Source organism: Sardina pilchardus, chromosome 23 (assembly GCF_963854185.1).
Source record: "Sardina pilchardus chromosome 23, fSarPil1.1, whole genome shotgun sequence".
Lineage (NCBI taxonomy): Eukaryota > Metazoa > Chordata > Actinopteri > Clupeiformes > Clupeidae > Sardina > Sardina pilchardus.
In genome coordinates, this window is record NC_085016.1 from 20774300 (window position 1) to 20796124 (window position 21825).

Here is a 21825-nt window from a genome sequence, read left to right on the forward strand (position 1 = left end):
TAGCCTATAGAGAATAACATAGGGGCCCCAACCTGACAATAAACAAAATCCCGCTTTGTTTTGGTTCCGTGTCACTGAACAAACAAGGCAATCACCCATAGACAGAAAAATAAATGAGAGAACCGCAAAAACGCCCTCCGATTCATCCAATGCTGTGCAATGTTTTCACTGTTTTGAGCTTTTAGACGTTCCGTAGTCACAGGACGGTGAGCGTATACAAGCCGAAGCCAAATTATTTAAAATACTGGAGTTTGACCTGGGTCGACTTGGGTAGGCTGTTGACTACCGGTATCTGCGTTATTTCTTCTTTATACAATTGCATCGGTATGTAGCCTATAGCGACAATGCACAGTTTTTTTTATAGTAGGTGACTAGACTAACTATAGCTTTACTGTAAAGTTTCTCTGTAACGACAACGCAAAGATTCTAGAGCGGAGCGCTCTATGATCTTTGCTACAAAGTTTCCAAATGTTCTCTCAATCTATTTTATTTTGCGCTGTTTAGGCTACAGTGAAAAGATGGATGCTGAGTTCACGAAAGACCTGTGCACTCCAGTTTTCATAGTTGACCTGGACACGGTAAAGAGGAACGCCAGTGTGATGCTGGGACGATTTGAGAAGCTCGGAGTGCAGCTGCGCCCTCACATGAAAACGCATAAAACAGCGTAAGGACACACACACCAGACCAGTTTTAAGAGGTCAGACGTGCATTGGAATCATCCTTCAAGTATTTTTCTTCACATTCATATTAATATGCATTTTGGGATGTTGTAAACTCACACAATAGCCAGCAATATCCCAATCGTGACAGCTTGATCTATTTAAATAGGGCCCACCAAATACATAATGCATTCCTGAACTATATCCATGGCCATGGATGGATAAAAGAGGTGAAACCAGGACATACATTGTAATGCAGAGCAACATTAGCCTGCATTATGTCTGAAAGGAACTGATCCTTCAAGGGACACTTCACTGATTAGCATTAAGCTTTGTATCTTTAGAAAACCAGTCATGTTTTTGAATGGTCGTGAATCATTCCCTCAGTTTGCCTTGAGATGGGAGAAATACGGATTTCAATGTTGGACTTCCTGCTTTCAATGATGTGAACATCATCATTTTACATCATTGAAAGCAGGAAGTCCTATTCATGGGTTTCATTAGCCTAGAAATCTAGACGCCCCTAGCGGCAGCAAATGTAATTTGGCTGGCGGGGCAGTCTAGCAACGCTCCGTAGAGCTAAGGAGCTGAGAAATGGAAAATAAAAGCGGGCCAATCACAGCTTAGACACAGTCTTAATGTATAGAGTCAGTGGGTGGGCTTAACATAATGGTGACTGACATGCGACCAGAAGTTGCGACGGTAACGCATCCTGTTATTTGAAAACAAGAAGATGATTCATTTAGCGTTATCCTATTGCGTGGAGAGGGAAGGTTACGCATCCTGCTACTTGAAAACAAGAAGATGATTCGTTTAGCGTTATCCTATTGCGGGGAGGGAATTTGAAAGACAACTGTTTATCCCACCCCTCCGATTGAGCCCTGTCTACGGTGAGTGTCCAGACCCTACATCTTGATGTGGGTCTGGCTCGTCAGGCTAGGGTTTCATTGAAATCATTGAAATGTCGGTCATAAATGTAGGCAATGCCACCATCACCCATGATTAAATGGTACATTCACATTGTGTTAGATCATTCTAAACTAATGAATTAATGGCATCAGAGAAGCCCTTTAATTAAATTTGGCTGAAAACTCTCATTTTGCGAGCAATCCATCTATCCTCTAGAATGTGGAGCATCAGCACTTCTGGATTTGGTGATGGTCTAAAAAGGGTCACACACAAAAACGTTCTTCACCAGATTTGTTCTCGTAAAGTAATTGTACAAGAAAATGGCAAAAAAAAGTGAAGATAGACATGATATGGACCACATCCTTTACAAAACATAGTGCAAACGTATAGGTAACCATTTAGTGTCAAAACTGACATAATTTTGTGATGGATTAATTTGTGACACAGAATCCACAAAAAATTATGTAGACACTGTCCAATAATACCTGCCATTCCAGGCATGCGTCAGCAGTTTTAAAGATTCCATTCTCTGTATGTCAGTGTAACATCAAAATGAGTTTGAAGCATGGCATTTTAAGACAACAATGCATTGTGTTACTTTCACATTTCTAGGATGCCCTCAAAGGAATAGCAAACGCTTCATTACTTTTACAACTTTTCTGGTTTCTTACATGGAGACTAGCAGCAGAATCCTTCTCTTTAGACTCCATAGTGTTAAACTGGAGAAACCGTATGAACTAACACACTGTCCACTCCTTTGTTTTGTGTCCCTATAGAGAATGTGCAGACATCATGACAGGCGGAGCGCGACGCTGCATCGTGGTGTCCACTCTGGCCGAGGCGTCTTTTTACGCCGACCACGGCTACGACGACATCCTGTACGCCTACCCCCTACCTTTCGACAAGGTGGAACGCTGCGCTCAGCTGGCCGAGCGGCTGTCCCTCTTCCACGTCCTGGTGGACAACAGCGCCGCCCTGGAGGAGCTTAAGAAACGGCCACTGCGAAAGGGCAAAGCATGGCATGTGTGGATGAAGCTGGACTGTGACAATGGCCGAGGTGAAGACTAGAAACGGGCAATTGATTATGGGTAGGAGACACAATTTGGTGGAGTGATTTAGCAATAGAGGATTGTTGGCCAGACTTTCAGCATAATCCTTCTATTTAATTGAAAATATTACATTCAGTATTTTATGACATTCAGTAGCAAGTCTGAAATGTTATCCCCAGCCTAAATTGAAATACCTAATGATACAACAGGCAGAAAACAAATGTGTGCCTATATTAACGGACAAATCACATCCTCTAGCTGGCATCCCGTACTCCGAGCCTAAAGCTTTACAGCTGGCTAAGGACATCGCCGAGACAACGGGAGTGGAGCTGACTGGGGTCTATGCCCACTGTGGGAACACCTACGGTTGCCAAGGGGAGGAGCCGATTAAGGCGGTCGCTCAGGAAACCACCACAATCACGCTGCAGTTCATGGATAAGTAAGTCAGTAAGCTCCTGTGGAGCATAGGCCTACCTGAAATGCATTCACGCCTCCAAACCAGTCATTTAGAATAAGAATAAGAGAATAAGCTGTTTTTTTTAGTTAGTGCATCATGTACATTGCCCACCACCACCTTTGTGTGTTGTTGTATGGTTAGAATGAACAGAAATAGTCTGTAGTATATAGTAGGCTATATAGTACATAGTACTGTATTGTACAAGTATTGAACAGCCTTTTAAACTGCAGTGATGTATTTACCAAATTTGATTGAATGTAAGTCATCCTAATATTGTTACACTGTGAGTCTTCACATGGGACATGGAATCATAGCAGATCTCCTATGCAGGCCCCACCTGTTGCTCTTAACGCTCAGGTTCAGTTGCTGGCCAAGGCTAAATATCCTGGACGGACGTTACCTAAAACCTTTGACCTCTTCCAGGCTTAAGGCAGCCGGGATCCATGGGGTAAAGTCCAGCATTGGCTCCACCCCCTCCTGCAGCTGCCCCGTCCCGGACATGGCAATGCTGAGTGAGGTGCATCCTGGGAATTATGTCTTTTACGGTCAGTGTCATCTGTGGTCACCACTTCAGTGCCATGCAGTGGTTCTTCATCTTCTTGATTCATATCTCTAGCAAAGGCTGAGCTCAGCGAAAAGCTGTAGTCTTAATGTTTAATTACATATCTGCTCCCTCATTGTTCTAGAGTCAGGGTTAGATAATTATGTGTGAGTTGTTACGCCTATTGTTTTGTTTGAATCACTTCAACCTTTAAAAGAGCTATAGAATTCTGTAGAATTTAATTTACGTTACACACAGCCAATTGGCACTCTTCCAACAACCTGTATTGTGTTTGATGTAGTGCCACAAGTGGTGCAATGTGGTATTACAAGAAAAAAGCCACGCCAACACTAGCTGATTTGCATCCTAACTTCACTTTTGATGTTTCACCTTCATATTCCGTATCTAGGTGATTTTTTTATGTTTTAAATTGAAAAATATTCCCCATAGCACCTTTTAAGGTTAGGAATAGCCATGTTGGCCTCATGCTGTCATACATTATGAGAATAGAGTTATTGATGTAATATTTGAGCAAGCCTAATAATGTTGTGAAACATAGGAAGGAAGTAAACATCTGGCACGAAGGTGACATAGGGAAGCCGATGAAAGTCTGTATGCTCAAGTGTCAAAACTAACTCCCCAAATGTATTTAAAGGACTGGAATGCTGTGATTATTCTCCATGCACAATTATGTAGCTAATTCCTGACAAAAATGATACCACCATTGAACTGTTTGCATTGGTCCACAGACGTACAGCAGTCTCTGATTGGCTCTTGCAGCCTGAAGGATGTGGCGGTGCGAGTGCTGACCAGGGTCATAGGTCACTACCCTCACAGGAACCAGCTCCTGGTCGACTGCGGCTGGACAGCCCTTAGCCACGACGGAGGTGGCAAACTCTCCACAGGTTATGCGGTCATCGAGGGCCATCCAGAGCTGAAGTAAGCACTGTCCCAAATCAAGATGATTTATACTGAAAGCTGACTGGGTTATTGGCATGTTATGTCAGTGTTATTATTGAAGGGTGCTTTATAAAATGTTCCTATTTCTATAGTTGCGTATAGTTTCCATATAATAGATGGAATTGCAAATAATAATAATAATTACATTATAATATATTAGATGCTTTAGATTTAGATTCATTCATTCATGCATTCATGCATTCATGCATTCATTCTTTCACTCACACAATCTCTCCCACATGTTAGTATCTTTCTTTTTTTATGTGTTACAGACTGCTGTCTATGACTCAGGAGCATGGGCGAATAGAAGCCATATCTGGGAAGTTAGATTTCACTAAATATCCCATCGGCTCTATGCTTTCTCTGATGCCTTACCATGTAAGTACCCAACAGGATTATGTAAAAGGTACAGTACTTGTCTATGAATTGGCTAGTGCCAGTCATGGCAAGACTTCATTCTATAATTGTCACTCAATAATGACATACAGTAATTGTGGCATAGCAGAATATCATTTCTGAAAGCAAATATGCTGTGCTGCAAGCCTTAATGTCTGAGTGAATGTGTGTTTGCTGCTGTCATTGACAGGCCTGTGCCACTGCTATGATGCATCCCAAGTATTACGTTCATTCCAACGGAAAGATAGTGGGGACATGGACTCCTACACGAGGGTGGTGATGTTGATGCTGTCACATGAAAGACTCTGGGATTATCATAGTAAAAATTATTTCTGTGAAGCAGCCAGCTAGGGATTATGTCTTCACAAATGAACTGGTATTATGACTTGAAAGCGCCGATCGTGGTTTTGGCTTGGCCTTTCTGAAATGTGCCATGAGAACACATATTAAGACATAAAAGTCTTATAAACATATACTACACAATCACTACACTATATTAACACTACGCACAAAAACATGATCACAAATTTTCAAAATGTGTTATGATTTAATGTTGATTTTGTAGAAATGTTATGGGCCACCCATTTCTGCCAACTGCAGAAATTGTCACCAGATGGCAGCATAAGCCCTGTTGGTAAACTGGTGCTAAGAGATGCTTGGATGAGAACAGACACTATGAAGTATAAATGTAGCCTACTATTTGGTGAATTCACCTCGGTTATCAGATATAAGAAGAAATAAGCAACAGTCATGTAAGCAAATTAAGTGAAAAAAGTGTTGTTGATTTTGTTTATCATTGCATTAAAGGGAATATTCATAACACTGAAAACATATTTCATTTTTATTACAGTTCTCCTTCAGACAGTAGGCTACCAACTGATAATGAAAATAAGCTCATTATAATATCAGTGGCCTGGCAGATTGGTAGTGCCAATAAGCTTATGTCATGTAAATTGTACAGACAAGGCTGTAATATTCACATTGTAACATCCCTTTTATTTGGGCATTAAACGTCCTCCTCCTGCCCTAATGCGTACGATTTCTGGATGATGTGTTGTTAACTTCTAGGTATGGTGAATGTTTGGGGGAAACCCAATGCTGTCCCGAATCATTGGTATGGCTCACCAGTGAGACAGCGCTTATGTGAGCTGGAGCTTCGTCGGGTCACCTGTTTACCTGACCAATTGAGTTGCTCTCACCGAGCTCTCGTCGTGACCATCCAATAGCGGCGCAGTGCGCACGGCAGCCAGGCAGCAAGTTGGCAGGAAGAGAGATGTCAACAGTGAAAGGAGAACCGTGAAATGACTCTATGTCGGCCCGGAGAGAGCTGCAGTTTTTTGTAATCACACGAGTCGTGCTCCAGAGGAATGCTTATCCTGGGCGTCGCGATTGTCGTGGTGTGGATCATATCGCTTAAAGCTGTCCGTCTTGCAGCACACATTGTAGGTTCGTTCAAGGACTCCAGCGATAGCCGCAGGGATAGCACGCTCACCCCAGCTCTCCGTTAGCATTCTTGCAGCACTGGGAGGTCACATCGCATGGGTATGTATTATTGAGGGGAGATGATGTAATGATAAATATATCATCACCTGAGAAAACATCTTACGGACAGAATACGTCTACGTCATGCCATTTCTGATGCAGGCAAGCTGTATGAACAAACGTCGAAAGTCCTTTTTAGGATGATGATGTCAACCGACCCGCAATTATTTGTGGAGTGATAGCCGTCAAATTGTGCACATTAAGTCATGAAATGGTCAGTTATGAATAACGTTCGTGGAAATACTGTACGAAAGAGAGTGGAATATCAGTTTGTGTTTTGGTCCTCAATAGCAAGAATGTTTAACTACAATTCATCCAAATGCAATCACCCACAGGTTTGTGGCGACCACTTGTTTTGAACCTGTCAGTGTTTATTGACTTATCAATTGTTGCTTACTGTACTCTATGGATTTGGGGGGTGTTGGCTGAAGAGTACTCAGTGACAGCCTTGTGTGAATCTGTGAGATAAGTTGTATTATGTATTATTTGCGTAATGCTTTATTACAGCAGAGATTGTGATGCTGAAACGTTGTAAGAATGTTGTTGATGTGCTATATTGGTTTCTTAATTCCTTCAGTTGCGAGCTTTATTTTAACAGTGTGCATGTAAGCAAGTTATTTTGTATTACCCACCCCCCACCCCCAAACACACACACACACACACACACACACACCACACCACACACACACACACAGTCACACACACACACAGAGAGAGACGCTTGTACTGTAATGGCGCTGAGCCTCTGTAAGGGAGTGCTTTCATGGGCGCCGGGGCTCGGGAGCCTTGAGCTTGAAGGACACACAACACACCCCGGCTGGCACTTTGCCTGAGAAGCATTCTCATCCCTAAGCCTCCAACCTGTCCCTTCCCTTTGCCACCCAACTCCCTCGCGTGGCCAGACGCCGAGAGCGGGCGGCCCAAGCGGCCAGTCGAGCCGCCGTGCAGAAGTCCAGGAGGGACGCCGGACTTATTGTGGCCGACTCCTTCTTGGTGGGTGACAGCACTCTTGTGAGTTTGACGCTTTGGCCTTGTCATAGCCCTCACCAAAGGAGTAAATCATCATCTGTTGTTATCTCCAATTAGCCTGATCGTGAACCTGGCCAAGGGCTTATATGCACAGTCAGTCGATCTATGCACTGACTACACTCTGCAGATTGGGGCAGACATCTAACCCAGAGGCTAATGCAGGGTTGATCGAGTGAGAACGGTCCGGACTGGAGTGAAGTTGGTTAGTTATTGAGTTTCTTCATTAGTTCTGTCCCCAGAGATGCTGACGGTGCACGCACAAGCCTGGCAGCGGATTGCTCATGTATCTCCTGCCGTGGCCCCGGTTGTGTGAGTGAGTGTGAGGGACAGACACACACACAGACAGAGTGGCAGCAGTTTGCTCATATATCTGCTGCTGCCGTTGTCTCGATTGTGTGTGTGTGTGTGTGTGTGTGTGAGGGACAGACAAACACAGACAGAGTGGCAGCAATTTGCTCATGTATCTGCTGCCCTTGTCTCGGTTGTGTGTGTGTGTGTATGTGTGTGTGTGTGTGTGTGTGTGTGTGTGTGGGACAAACTCACACAGACGAGGGAGATGTGGACATGCTTGAAAACTCCAGATGATCCTGGCCAATGGCTTCTCTCCACCACCCAGATCTGTCTCTTTTCCCCTTGTTTATCCCTCAATCGCCCTTACAGCGTCTGTGCCACCCTCTCCCTCTCTCTCTCTCTCTCTCTCTCTCTCTCTCTCTCTCTCTCTCTCTCTCTCTCTCTCTCTCTCTATCTCTATCTCTATTTCTCTTTCTCACCCGCTCTCTGTCTGCCTCCCCTAAGCTCTTTTTAGCAAAATCTATTTTAAGCCCGGCTTGTAATGCCATGGTTGAGGTACTGTATACACTTAATTATCTGGCACAGGAGTTGCTAAGCTCCTTACGGAATCGCTGGGGTGGATGTGGAGGCTCCCATGCTTGTCTGATCCAAAAACATCAGGGAAATGTCTTGCTGAAGAGTAGCTCCTTCATGACTATGGTCTCTCTCGCAGGGTCCTTGGCTTATCGAGTTAAATGGCACTTATCCAATTTTCTTGGCTGTCAATCAGCCGCGCGGAGAGTTTGTCATGACCCTCTAGCCACCACCACTACGACGTCACGTGGTCAAGCATGACCCTACGGCGAGGTTGTGAGATTTTTGCGGGGCGCGCGCTTGTGTTGTGTGTGTGTGTGTGTTGTGTGCTCTCTGTGTTGCTCTCGGCACACGCCATGTGGTTTGCGGAAGAGTCCGTTATTTTTGAGGAGCGAAAAATAAATAAATAAAACAATTCAAATCTCATTGCTAAATCTCTTCCACGCTGCTATCAGCCGGTTTTGACTGGTCAGACTTATCTGCATGACACACACACACACACACACACACACACACACACACACATACACACTCAAAGACAGACAGACGTTCACACACATGGAGAGCACACTCCGGTGGCTGGTTGGCACAGCACTGTAAACAAAGCACACTCTTGAGTACACTCAAGTTCACGGAGAGGAGGTTTTTCCTGTGTCACACGCACCTGACCGGCTAAACGAAAGCTTCTGGATGTGACATGAAGAATCTCTCTCTCTCTCTCTCTCTCTCTCTCTCTCTCTCTCTCTCTCTATGTTCATCTCCCTCTCTGTCACTCGCTCGCTCACTCCAGTCACTCACACACACACTTACTCTGCACTAATCACGGTTGAAGGGCAGTTGTATAATCTGCAAGGGCCTGCAACGCGTTTCACTCCAGGACATCATTGTTTGTGTGTGTGTGTGTCTGTGTGTGTGTGTGCCACCAGTAGGTTTCCAGTACTGACTGTCAGTGGCTGACCCCTGTGTGACCGCAGCCATGGAAAAACGGCCCTTTCTCGCAGTGGACAACTAAAGTCAAACACACACGGAGGTGAGGCGGTAAGCCTGCTTGGCATGGCCTGTCAGAGGAGCTTCTGCTGCTGAAATATGTGCACTGATTTCTCTCTCACTCTCTCTCTCTATCTCTCTCTCACTCTCTCTCTTTCTCTCTCTTTCTGTCTCTATCTTTGTCTTTTTCACTCTCTCTTTGCCCCGTCATGTGTTTTGATATTTCGCGCGCTCTTTGACAGGGGTGGAACATGCTCAATACAGAGCGTGGTGTGGTGGAGGAATGGCTCTCCGAGTTCAAGGTGAGACCATCTTTCTGCAAAGCACACATCCACTTCCACACACACACACACACACACACACACACACACACATACACACACACTACACTGCCAGTTTCACACACATGTGCTGCACATTAACTGCTCTCCCTAACCTTCTTCCTGTCTTTTTTGCCTTCTCTCTCTCTTTCTCTCGTGTCTCGGTGATTTTAAGCCCCCAACGTTGTCTTCAAGGCAGCGCTGCCTGGAAGGCGCTAGAGTGTGGCATGGGTTAAAGTGAGGGTTAGGCATGGGTTAAGGTTAGGGTTAGGATTAGGTGCCTTTAAGTCGACAGTGGCAGCGCTGCCTGGAAGACGACGTTGAGGGCTTAAAACACCTTCAAGCCTCTCTCTCCCTTTTATATTTCCCCCTGTACTCATTCACTTTTTCGGTCTCTCACGCCAAGCAGACATTACCTGATGTCCAAATCCCGCGGTATGCGGGCAGTCTCCACCTGAAGAGATCCCTGGTCCCAGCCCTGTACAGGATCATCCAGGCTCACCCCAGCAGTGAGGTACTAGTAGGCCCATTCCGTAAACACCAATGAGCTTTCCGCCCAGTAGGTCCACCATTTCCCCTCTATGGGGTTGTGCTGCCCTCAGGACACATGGCACAGAAGGACTTGATTCTGATTCCGTTTGGGGCGCTGCCAAAAGTAGAGGTCCCTTGGACAATCAGAATCGTGGGTCTTTTGTCTTGATTAGCCAATCAAGAACAATTGGATCAGTAATTAGAGAGCTTGGCACGTTGCTGACTCAGGGCCCGGGGCTGAGTTGGTGTTTTGCTTCCTGGCCTGTTATGTAAGGAGTGCACAGTATTTTCCTGTGTATTAGCCAGACTGTGTATAAACCGCGGCATTGTGTTTTATGCCAATTAGAAAAAGCATAAACATGTATTAGCCACACCTGTGTATTACTGTAACTGCAGAGCCCAATATTAGCCCAATAAATCACAATCAGATTGTGCTTTTAATCAAAAACAATAGTCAAGAAAATAAATGCATATATTGCCATTGTATTAACCTCATACCTGAAGACATTTTGCTGATCAATGGTTAACTGTCAGGAAATGTTGGTAATGTTTGTGAAATGTTTGCTGTGTGACTTTTCCTGGCTATGTTGCTGTGCTGTGCTGGTTCACGAGTTTCTGTCATTCAAGACACTCTTTCCCCCTCTCTCTCTCTCTCACACTCTCTCTCTCTCTCTCTTCTCTCTTCTCTCTCTCTTCTCTCTCTCTCTTCTCTTTCTCTCTCTCTCTCTCTCTCCTTCTCTCTGGGCTGTAGCTGTTGGCTCCGGTGTGCCACCAGTTGTTTGAGCTGTACCGCACCACTGAGGACCGCCTGCGCCGCTTCACCCTGCAGTTCCTGCCAGAGCTCATCAACGTGTACCTCTGCCATGCCACCAGCAGGGAGCGCTACAACACGGGCTGCATTGAGGCACTGCTCCTGGGCATCTACAACTTGGTAGGACACCCAGAAGTGTGTGTGTGTGTGTGTGTTGTGTGTTGTGTCGTGTGTGTGTGTGTGTTTGTGTTGTCGTGTGTGTGTGTGTTGTGTGTTGTGTCGTGTGTGTGTGTGTGTTTGTGTTGTCGTGTGTGTGTGTGTTGTGTGTGTGTTGTGTGTTTTGTCGTGTGTGTGTGTGTGTGTGTGTGTGTGTGTGTTTGTTTGTGTCTGTGTGTTTGTGTGTGTGTGCGTATGTGTGTGTTTGTTTGTGCGTGTTTGTTTGTGTGTGTGTGTGTGTGTGAGAGAGAGCATGCGCCTGAGTGATTAACAGCTCTTTGTGTTTAGATTGTTTATCTGCTGCTTTGCATGAGTGCATGTGTGGCATATGGCTATGGGTGTCCGCGCGCGCGCGCGTGTGTGTGTGTGTGTGTGTGCGCGCTCGCGTGTGATGGGGGGTATAGTGGATTAATTATCTCTCCTCCTATCACCTCCCTGCAGGAGATTGTGGATAAAGAGGGTAACAGTAAGATCCTCTCTTTCACCATCCCCTCCCTTTCAAAGCCTTCCATCTACCACGAGGTGAGTCGGGACAGAGACGCATGATCAGCCATTACAGCGTCTGTCTGCTGTGCATTTTTAATGGCCGCCTTTCTGTTGATGACTTTCAATAATTTATTTCAGTGACTTTGGCTGAAGTATCTTAAAAAGAAGTTCATAAGGCATAGATGACAGTGCATTTTTTTTTTTTTTTTACTTGTTCGGTATTAGTCAGCACTGTCACGCCATGTATGGAGAAGGAAGATGTCTTCCACTGGATAAGACCGAATTAGAGTCTTTCACTGCCTCTAGTGTTGACTCAGAATTCCAATTCCATTCTCTTGGAACAACATTTTGTTTGAAAAAAAAGGACCACAACTTGAATAATAAAGATATCAAATGTTATATCGAGATCTCCTGTATTATAGGATAATATATCCTTTGTTACTCTAATTTCTGTGTTCATTATGAAGTGCATTTCTGCAATGGGGTTGCGGTTCAAATCGTCCATAAGAAATAGCAGTGGTACATTCTTGAATAGATCTAATTCTGTTAGCCATTGATGTCTAGGAGCAAGTAGCTGAGCTTTGGCTTCCTGAATGAGCTCACCACCATATGAGCCCATCACCGAGCCTTTATTTAATGAAGGAGAGGGAAGCAAAACAGGCTGACTGAGTGGGTCCAATCAAATCACAGGGGCCGCTGCTTTAGCTCATTCCCGAGTCCCGACACAGCAGAGATGACACTACGGTAGCTTCCTCCTGTTTACAATCTTTCCTCTGGTTGGAATAAGAATCGGCTTTTATTGGTCAACTGTGTTCTTCTCACACACACAAGGCAGCATAGTGGCTAAGGAGCTGGGCCATGCAGTATGCATTAAGTTATAGGAATTCCAGGGAAGAATGGCAATCGTAATCATATAATTGACATCTGTTAGTCGTTTTTTAAATGAAATATAATATAGATAAATGTAATAAGGAATCCAGCCATTGGTGTCACTCTAGCAGTGCAATATATAGACAATGAAGATATGTAAACAATTAAATTATATAGACAATGTACTTGCTACAGTATATATTTCATGCACAAGACAATATTAAACAAACAAGACAATGGATATATTCTATGCAGACATATTACATAAATGATATAATATAATATATTCAATATATTTCCAATGTGGTAGACACAAGACATGACAATGTGCTTAATGTGTAGGAATTAAATGTAATGTGTGAGTATAATACAGTATTTGTATTTGTGAAGCAACATGTAATACAGTAATTGTGAGAAGAACTAAGAATATGTGTGTATGGTATAGGTATTGTCCAGCTGTTTATGAGGGTGGTGGCAGTAGGAGGGAAGTAGGTTCCCAGGTACTGTATTGGCTGACTGTGGATCAGTCATAGCCTCAAACTGGCATGCAGTCAGTGAACCAGGGCTGTTCCCAAATCAGCTGACAGATACTTTATTCATTTGATGAATTTTAGGAACTGGGTTTGATGTAAAACTGCAGTGTCCCCTTTTCTTCAGAGAACTGAGTGCAGTCTGAAATCATAGCAGACTTCAGTTTGCCTCCTTCTCTATAGTTGTTTTTTTACATTTGGTTTGTTTTTTCCCCCTGTGACAAAAGTTCCTGGAGAGATTTGAACACTTTCCTTGACCCTGTGAATTGCTTATGGATTTTTTCTGGAAGAAAAAGATGGCTGTTGTTGTTGTTGTTTTTTAACCTTGCTTGGTTTTCCCCCGCAGCCATCCAGCCTGGGCTCCATGGCCCTGACGGAGGGAGCCTTGTGCCAGCACGACCTGCTCCGAGTGGTCTACAGCGGCCTCCACCCCCAGAGAGAGACCTTCACCTCCCAGAACAGGTGCACAGTCGCTGCTGTCATGTGTTGTCATGTGTGCTGCTGACCTCTCTCTAGAGAGACACTGCTTTTATGTGTTCCTATGCCTATTTTTGCACAATGCATTGTACTGCTCACCTTGATTTTCAAGGAGACAATTCTGTTTTGTTCTATCATGTGGTGCCCCTTATTGTTATTGTCTTTGTCAGTCAGTAGGAGGGAAATGGTTGAGTTCTCCTTGAGAGTTGGTCACAGTGTCCTCCAAATGCAGACACATACGTGCGGAGGAGAGTGTGGAGAAATAATAGCATGTTCTGCACACAGTGTGCTTCACTGTAACAAATGGTCTGTCTGCTCTGCATGGTGAATGGAGGCATTTTTAGAAGGAGAACAGCACAGACTCTTGGCTGTGGTGTGTGTGTGTGTGTGTGTGTGTGTGTGTGTGTGTGTGTGTGTGAAGGGTTTTTTTTGTTCAGCCATCTGTAAAAATAGAACAGGCTCTGCGTAGGAGGCTCGGCACATTTTTTTGCCTATTGTTGTTTTCTTAGGTTGCTGTGTTCTGTTTCTGAGACGCATTTGTGTTAGTGGTGTCACTCTGTGGATTCGTATAGCTCTGAGTTCCCAGTTCTATGTTATAATCTGAGCTTCTAATTCTACGTTCTCATGTGGGTTCTATTTGCAGATTCGAGGTGCTGTGCTTCCTCATGCTCTGCTACAACTCGGCCGTGGTCTTCATGCCCGCGTCCTCCCACCAATCAGCTTGCAGGATGAGCTCGAGGTACGCGGCCACATGTGCCCGGAGGAGGGTTGTTATGTTCTTGACCTTTCAGTGGATGTAGAACAGATACAGACATTCATCTAAAGAGCTCTCCTGTAGTAGATCCTGAAGTAGTGCTGGGGCACTTTGAATCATTTGGTTAAAGCCACACGTAAAGAACCTAGGCAGAGTCAGTCGCACTGCCTTTTATGTCTATTCATGGGTTTCATCAGGTCCCTTTCCACAGGTGTATTAATCAAGCACCATGCAGTCTGCGTCCAAAATCGTTGTGCTTGATTTGATACACCTGTGGAAAGGGACCTGATGAAACCCATGATTAGGCAAAATATTGTTCATTGCTTAAATCTGTTTTTGTTTTATAGTAAAATACTGAAACCATACTGTTATCGTGGCCCAAAAACCTTTTTACATACCAAACCGTGGGGACACTGTACCGTTGAATCCCTAGTAAAGACCCACCTCTCTGTCCTCTGTCTTCCAGAAGTGTTTGTATGAAACAGTTGTCTGTGAATTTGACGGGGAGCCTTTTTTTCCAATTACATCTCCCTCCCTGTCTATTTCGGATAGTCTTCTTTTTATCCCTCTGTTTGTTTGAGCTCGTATGTGTTTTATTTCCCCCAAACAAGCAGATCCCTCACGTCAAATCATATTAAGTCCAATGGATTGATGCCAGCCTTGTGATCTAACCACTCCGGTGCGCTGATGTTGATTGGCAGGCTGTGTGTGTGCGGCTATCCCCGGCAGCAGCTGAAGGCCTGGAGAGAGCCCTGTCACCGCGTGCGGCTGGACGCAGAGTTCATGGTGCAGATGCTGACCGCCGTCTACCACGCCATGTGAGTGGCCCGCTGTTACACGTCTTGTCCAGAGGGGGGCAGTGTGATGGGGGGTTTTTTTAGAGAGAGATGGAGAAAAAGAGGAGAAGCGTTTTTAGCCTGACCCATTGATTCAGGACTTGTGGCAAATGAATCAGGACGAACACATGGACTTAATCAACGTGTGAATAATTTAGCGGATGGGCAGGACATTAACGGCCCATGTATTATTCTGTCCTGAACTCAGAACAGTTCACTGTAGTTATTCAATGTCCCAACGCAGGCCAGTGCTGTCCACAGTGAGTCATTTGCATGGCCCTCTGAGATTTTTATCTCATACTCAGGAAATGGGCAGCAGCTTTCTAATACATCAGCTCATTGCATCAACCGAGTTGCTTTGAAGATGTGCAGTTGTATAATTTCATTCAGCTGGTTTAGCTTGTATGCAAATAATTCAATGTCATTTTTTTAATGCAGTGCACACTGTACATTGACACTATATACTATCATTGTATCTACCATGAGTACATTTTCCATTGAATAATGTACAGATTCCTTTATTTATTTATTGAAAATATTCAAACTATCTCAGCATTGTTTTATGATCCTGCTAGAAGAATTGTTCTCCAGATGAATGCCATAGTCTCTCTCTGGGTCACATTAGCGCTGTTCTCTGCAGCCACTGGTTTTATTTACTTCCAGGCCCCTTGTCATGAAGTAAACTCTTCCTCTTTGTTGCTCTCCGCAGCTATAATGGGGAATGGGACCTGGGATACGAGGCCCTGGAGGACATTTTGTACCGAGCGCAGCTGGACCTATACGCCAGGCCTCTACTGGTAAGGCTACAGTACTACCTTTCAACTTTTATAAATGTGGGGTGTGCATATAATCCAGTATTTGTATTTGTGAAGCAACATGTAATACAGTAATTGTCAGAAGAACTAAGAATTTGTGTACAGTATGGTATAGGTATTGTCCAGCTGTTTATGAGGGTGGTGGCATTAGGACAGAAGTAGGTTCCCAGGTACTGTATTGGCTGACTGTGGATCAGTCATAGCCTCAAACTGGCATGCAGTCAGTGAATCAGGGCTGTTCACAAATCAGCTGATGAGCTTCAGCTGCCTCCTGACCGAGTCTGTTCCTCATCTTTCATTATTAATTGTGCAGTGCTGCAGTATGTAGAGTTGAGCTTTTACTGATTTGTGTCTTTGGCATTTTCATTGTTCTTTTTCGAATGATGTTCAGATTTGTTTTAGATTAGAGACAGCAATGCCTGTTACAGATACCTTCTTTCATCAGTTGTCATGGTTTCAATCAGCACTTCTGCTGATTGACCATATGTTCTGAAAACATGATGGCTATCCATTTTGAATCACAATTTCCTTCTTGACTTTTTGACCTTTGTAGCTGGCCAACTCGATGAAGCGGTCCTTGCCGCCTCAGCCTCCGGACGGGGCCCGGAAGCTTCTGCCGGTGGAGGTGACCCCGACAGGAAGGCGTGTCTCTCAGACGGCGGTGACGGCAGCCTCTATCCGCCGCCTCCGGTGGAAGAGAGAAGGTACTGGTAGGCACTTCCTCCCCCCGACCCCACTCTGAATCGCTCACCCGCCGCCCCCGCAATCACAGATGGCGCTAATGGAGTAATTGTCTGTTTGCGTAGCCTCTAGCAGTGGGAAATAGCTGTGTGTCTTCTGAAGCTTTCCTGGCATCTATCACTGGAAGTGTGCTTTCTTAAACAAGTGTTGTATAGATTTGGATACTCTCCCTGCTTGATTGGAGCCAAACTAGATGTTAGCATTTCGATAACCGAGCACAAGTGTTCTCAAACACTGGTCCACAAAATCGAGGATGCTGCCAAGTGTTTTCTCCTTTTTTAGGGCTCCATTGTCTGATTTCACTAATATTTGACCTGTGTCCCACATTACAATCTCCTTCATGATTAGAAGAGCCATAGATGTAACCAGGCATGCTGGCCCACAACACAAACACTGAGTAAGGTTTGATATGCCAGTATCACCAAAAATGGAGCTGGAAAAAGTTCATAGTCAGGAAGCGTAAAATCCTTCCATATTTGTCCTGGTCACCCCTGCAATTTCACCTCTGCAATGACCCCAGGGGGATGTTAACACAAAGGATCAGTTGAGGGGGCAACATATTCCTACTGAATTGGAGATGAAACATAAAAGGACTTTACCCTCCTTCCTCTAAACATTATTTGTAAGCTAACAATTCATTTTCTTTTTTTGCTGTTCTTTCTATTCATTGCCAGTAGCTTCCAATTCGTGTTCATAAAGCTTCTCTGAGGATGGAAGTTTTTGTAAAATCACTCACCAAACTTTGTTTCTTGTCAATGGAAATTATCCCTTCTGGAGCTGCCTTGTCTAAAGCTTTGCTCCCCTTTGACCATCATTGAATGCTATATTAGTTCACTTATGTCAAATGAAAATTCTGAAAAATGTTTCACAGATCTCTGTTTCTGGAGGTCAGTGAGTACTGGCACTGCGAGAAAAGAAAAAAACGTTACCTTGCTGCCGCTAGAGCAGTCAGGCAGCTAATGTGCTACACTCTGGGGGCATTTTTAAAAGCAATTTGTTTTGTTTTTTCGTGCTGACAGTACTCTGTGACCTCGAGAAAAGTTCTATCAGAACCCCCTCCAGACTTTCGGGGGGGGGGTGTTCCTCTGCTCTCCCTGCGCATGCTCACTGTCTCCTGCCCGCCCCCCCCACCTCCACCTCCCCCTCAGATGGCTTTGACTACTCGAGCGATGTCGATTTGAGCGCCTACCTGAACCCCAAGCCAGCGGGCCCCACTCGGCAGCCCCCATCCCAAGCAGTGCCACGCGTGCGCTCAAAGTACACCATCCACCTAACGCTGCGCGAGGGTAGGCACTAGAGCAGGCTTGTGGAAACAGTGTTGCTTGGTATTGACCCTCCCCAACCTCCTTCCCCATAGATGTAGAATCTGGGTTTGAGACATTGGGTGCCTCTCAACATCTCTCCTCGATCCTCGATGCTCGATCCTCGAGGGGCGTCCCCACTGATTTATAACTAACACTGGATAGACTATCCCATTGTTGTCGCCCCATCATTCTTTATGTAGATCAGTGAGGATCGAGGCCTGAGGAGGCACCCTATATGTACCTTTGCGTTGCCATGTGAGATGGGTTGTAGGTCCCCCCCCCCCGCTAGTTTTCGCTGCTCTAGTTGTGCCCTCCCTTCCTCACACCCAAACAAGTCTGAACGGAGACACGTCTGTTTGCTCTTCCTGTTTTTTTGGAACTCTCCTCTGTTCATTAGTTAACCGTGTGGCCTTATTTGTCTTGTCCACCGTCCACCCAAAAGGCATTTTAATGTGTCCACTGGACTTGATGCCTAGACTTGAAACCAAACTAATTTGATCAGGTCTTCATCATGGCAGGTGATCATCATCATGTGGTTATCTGGATTGTAGTGTCCACGTGTGGCTATCGAATCCTATGATTTTGGTGTCTTGAAGTGTTGGGTAAAGAGACATTGAAGTTCATCTAATAAGCCTGGGTATTAATAACGATACTGGATACTGTATATGGTTGTCTTGTTTGGCCTCCCTCAGCATTTGTTGCAATGTATTTGTTGTACTTGTGTTGTAGTGTTGTGGTTCAGGTTGTGGTCCCTAGACTGAGGGTGAGGTCTCTAGTGTTTCCTCCAATCCATCACCCCGTATCTCTCTATCTTTAGGTCCTCTCCAGCCTCTGTTCTCATTCTCTCTCTATCTCCAACTTTATGAACGCTCTATCTGGCCTATTTATAATCTGCCTATTTAACACCTAACCTGATCTAATCTCCCAACTCTCTCTCTCTCTCTCTCTCTCTCTATCTCTCTATCTATCTATCTCGCTCTTCATCTATCTCACTCTATCTCTGTCTTCTCTCTCTGTTTCTCTTCTCTCTCTCTCTCTGTCTGTAGATGCTGATGGTGTAAGTTGTGGAGAGGACTCCTTTGACCCGGACGAGGGTTTCTCCTCGGGGGCGTCGAGCAGCAGCCAGCCCAGTGTGAAGAAGGACGCGGCGGGCGCCGCCCCCCGTCCGCCCCGGGAGCGCGAGGGCCCGGCGGGGAGGCTGCGCGACCTGGCGTCCGACACCAGGGCGGCGCTGCGGCGCTTCCACCAGCGCCACCAGTCCCCTCCTCCTCCGTCTCCGACCAAGGCCCCGGCGAGCCCCTCCTCCTCCTCCCCGCACGCCCACTCGCCCCGCACCCCGGAGCCCAGCCCTCCGCAGCGCTACCTGGACCCCCGCTACGTGATGCCGTTCGGGGCGCCGCTCATCCGGACTGCCAGCACCTCGTCCAGCAAGTCGCTGGACTGCGGCGGCTTCAACGGCTCCACGGGCCCCAGCGCGTCGCTGGGGAGCCTGAGCGCGGCCGACCGCCCCCACTGCCTGTCGGCCATCAGCCTGCAGGAGGACCGGCTGAGCCGCGGCACCAGGAGTCGGGACCGGCTCTCCCCGGGAAGCCGCTTCTCCTCGGCGAGCCCCCTCTCCAAAGAGTCCCGCTCGCGCTCCTCCAGCTTCAACATGCAAATCATATCACAAGTGTAGAGGAGCCGAGGACTGTGTTTGGGTGTGTGTGTGTGTGTGTGTGTGTGTGTGTGTGTGTGTGTGTCTGTGTGTGTGTGTGTGTGTGTATGTTTGTGTTTGTTTGTTTGTTTGTGTGTGTATGTGTGTGTGTGTGTGTGTGTGTGTGTGTGTGTGTGTGTATGGCCATATATGTATGTGGCCATGTGTGTGCGTGTGTGTGTGTGTGTGTGTGTGTGTGTGTGTGTGTGTGTGTGTGTATGGACAGGTGCATGTATAATAGCATGTATCACTGTGATCTTTGCTTGTGGTGCGTGTGCATATTCGTATGTGTGGGTGCTTGTTGTGTGCGTAAGTGCATTTGTGTGAGTGTGTGTATCTGCGTTCTCTGTGCATGTGTATCAGCATGTTTCGCCGTTTGTTGCGTACGGTCTACTACGCTTTAGGCTAAAACACAATTATGCATCAGCTTATTTGTGGAGAAAATGTTTTTTGCTCAATGTCACCCCCTTGTGGACCTTTGTGGATGCGCACCTGGAATGAAATGATCTTTTTTTGTGCCATAATATCATGGTGTTCGGCGTGCAGTTCCTACACCCGCTGTCATTGCTCCATGTCTGGACAATCAGTTGGAAGAGCGACAATCACGTCAGCCGAGTGACGCGGTTTTGATTAGGGAGTGGTTGTTGTTACTGTATAGAAATCCAAAGAGTCTGTGTTCTACTGCTGAATGCATATTAAGCAAAGCTGCTTCCAGAACCACGGATAGAGTTCATACCTGTTGCCTGTGCTGTTGACGTACCATAGGTTAATGTAACAGTCAGTCACACTGTTTGAATGAGAGAGAGAGAGAGAGAGAGAGAGAGAGAGAGAGAGAGAGCGAAAGAAAATACTTTGTGATGTCTACATATTCTTTCTCACTGATGCTGTACATTGGAACAAATTTATATTTTAAAGTGTGTACATTTGTGTAAATGATTATTGTACAATAGAAGGACAGAGAAATGAAAAAAATCTATCTATAATGCCTGTACAGAGATGACATACCTATTATTGTTGAATAAATATTGTGCTGTTAATGGAAATTATGGCTTCAGTTTTGATATGGTCAGGAACAAACTCCTGGAGGTTGGCACCTTGCATGTCAGCCTCTGCCATTGGTATAAATGAAATTGGGGCATGTAGTTGTAAAGCACTTTTCATGTTCGTAGGAGTGGAAAAGCACTATATAGATTCAGTCCATTTACCATTTTACCAAGTTCATGACCTGCGGGCTCCTGGGCCTCCATGCTGGGATCAAAAGCAGGGTTTCCCGCAGCGCTTTCCTGCTAAGGCGGCCGCCTTAACAACACAGGGCTGCCGCCTTAACTAGCGTCTTCAATAAATAAATAAATAAATATATTATGTATAGTGATATTCGCCGTATTACTCTGTCATGTTTTCTCCCTGTCATTCCAAACCGTAGCCGCTAGTCTCCCTTCTCTGTAGAACGCATAAAAAAAAAAAAAAATTCCAATCGAGTTGGCCTATGCGCACAGGCGACGCGCTCATTCAGCATGAGTATTTGATATCGGGTGCCACTGCCACGCATATCTCAGAGTGACTGCGAACACAAATAGCCTAAACCTAGCTAGATTTGACGACTCCCACAGGAATGGTTCTCCGTTGAATCAACCAAATGTGTGGGATGAGCGGCATAACACTTTTGAGCGCAAATCTTTTTTTTTATCACTCGTCTATGAATGCATAGCCCACTGCATCTTGTAATTTGTTGTGACAAACACTTGTGCCATCTTCTAGCCTACAGCTAACAACAACTTTTGACGGCTATTCATTCACGTGTTGTAAAATTCTGAAATTATCTGAGGTTTACACAGGCTAGTTTAAACTTTAAACTGTAGCCTTTTGTCTCCCATGCCAGTTTCATTCATCCCGACCGGGCGGGACGCACGTTTGCGTTTTGTAGAAATAATTCCTGAATGTTTTTGTTCAGAGCTGAACATGCAACTGTATTTGACAGATGACAGATTTGGTTGCTAGTGACAAAATATTAGCGTTCAATGCGATACGATCTCGCTAATTATGTTTTAAAAAGCATTAAAAACTTTCCGGCTCTCTATATGAGCGACAGGCACGCACAATATACAGCT

The 21825-nt window shown here is 45.3% G+C and overlaps 2 protein-coding genes across 6 annotated transcripts; both read left to right on the forward strand.

Moving 5' to 3' along the window:
* Window positions 1-226: 226 nt before the first annotated feature.
* On the forward strand, window positions 227-5807 carry zgc:162816 (uncharacterized protein LOC571260 homolog). Of its 3 annotated transcripts, none has more exons than XM_062527711.1 (8): window positions 227-288; window positions 505-664; window positions 2345-2625; window positions 2876-3056; window positions 3498-3619; window positions 4365-4554; window positions 4848-4953; window positions 5162-5807. In XM_062527711.1, the coding sequence occupies exons 2-8, from the start codon at window positions 519-521 to the stop codon at window positions 5249-5251; spliced, it is 1116 nt and encodes a 371-aa protein (XP_062383695.1). In that variant the 5' UTR covers window positions 227-288; window positions 505-518; the 3' UTR covers window positions 5252-5807. The 3 variants fall into 3 exon arrangements, with proteins under 3 accessions (XP_062383695.1, XP_062383694.1, XP_062383692.1); XM_062527710.1 differs by lacking the exon at window positions 227-288 and adding an exon at window positions 317-324; XM_062527708.1 differs by lacking the exon at window positions 227-288 and having other exon boundaries at window positions 382-664.
* Window positions 5808-6252: 445 nt separating this feature from the next.
* On the forward strand, window positions 6253-20760 carry LOC134071580 (hyccin 2). Of its 3 annotated transcripts, none has more exons than XM_062528353.1 (12): window positions 6253-6513; window positions 9333-9436; window positions 9636-9695; window positions 10123-10227; window positions 10996-11175; window positions 11653-11733; window positions 13444-13559; window positions 14218-14313; window positions 15030-15146; window positions 15874-15961; window positions 16533-16689; window positions 19071-20760. In XM_062528353.1, exons 3-12 carry the CDS (start codon window positions 9645-9647, stop codon window positions 19697-19699), a joined length of 1620 nt encoding a protein of 539 aa, XP_062384337.1. In that variant the 5' UTR covers window positions 6253-6513; window positions 9333-9436; window positions 9636-9644; the 3' UTR covers window positions 19700-20760. The 3 variants fall into 3 exon arrangements, with proteins under 3 accessions (XP_062384337.1, XP_062384339.1, XP_062384338.1); XM_062528355.1 differs by having other exon boundaries at window positions 16533-16683; XM_062528354.1 differs by having other exon boundaries at window positions 9336-9436.
* The last annotated feature ends 1065 nt before the right edge of the window (window positions 20761-21825 follow it).

Coding starts and splice junctions, on each gene's coding strand:
- LOC134071580 (XM_062528353.1), top strand. CDS start 9,645: ATGCTCAATACAGAGCGTGGTGTGGTGGAGGAATGGCTCTCCGAGTTC. Junction 13,560..14,217: donor ACCTTCACCTCCCAGAACAG/GTGCACAGTCGC, acceptor TTCTATTTGCAG/ATTCGAGGTGCTGTGCTTCC. Junction 15,147..15,873: donor ACCGCCGTCTACCACGCCAT/GTGAGTGGCCCG, acceptor TGCTCTCCGCAG/CTATAATGGGGAATGGGACC.
- zgc:162816 (XM_062527708.1), top strand. CDS start 444: ATGATCTTTGCTACAAAGTTTCCAAATGTTCTCTCAATCTATTTTATT. Junction 3,620..4,364: donor TGGGAATTATGTCTTTTACG/GTCAGTGTCATC, acceptor ATTGGTCCACAG/ACGTACAGCAGTCTCTGATT. Junction 4,555..4,847: donor GAGGGCCATCCAGAGCTGAA/GTAAGCACTGTC, acceptor TATGTGTTACAG/ACTGCTGTCTATGACTCAGG.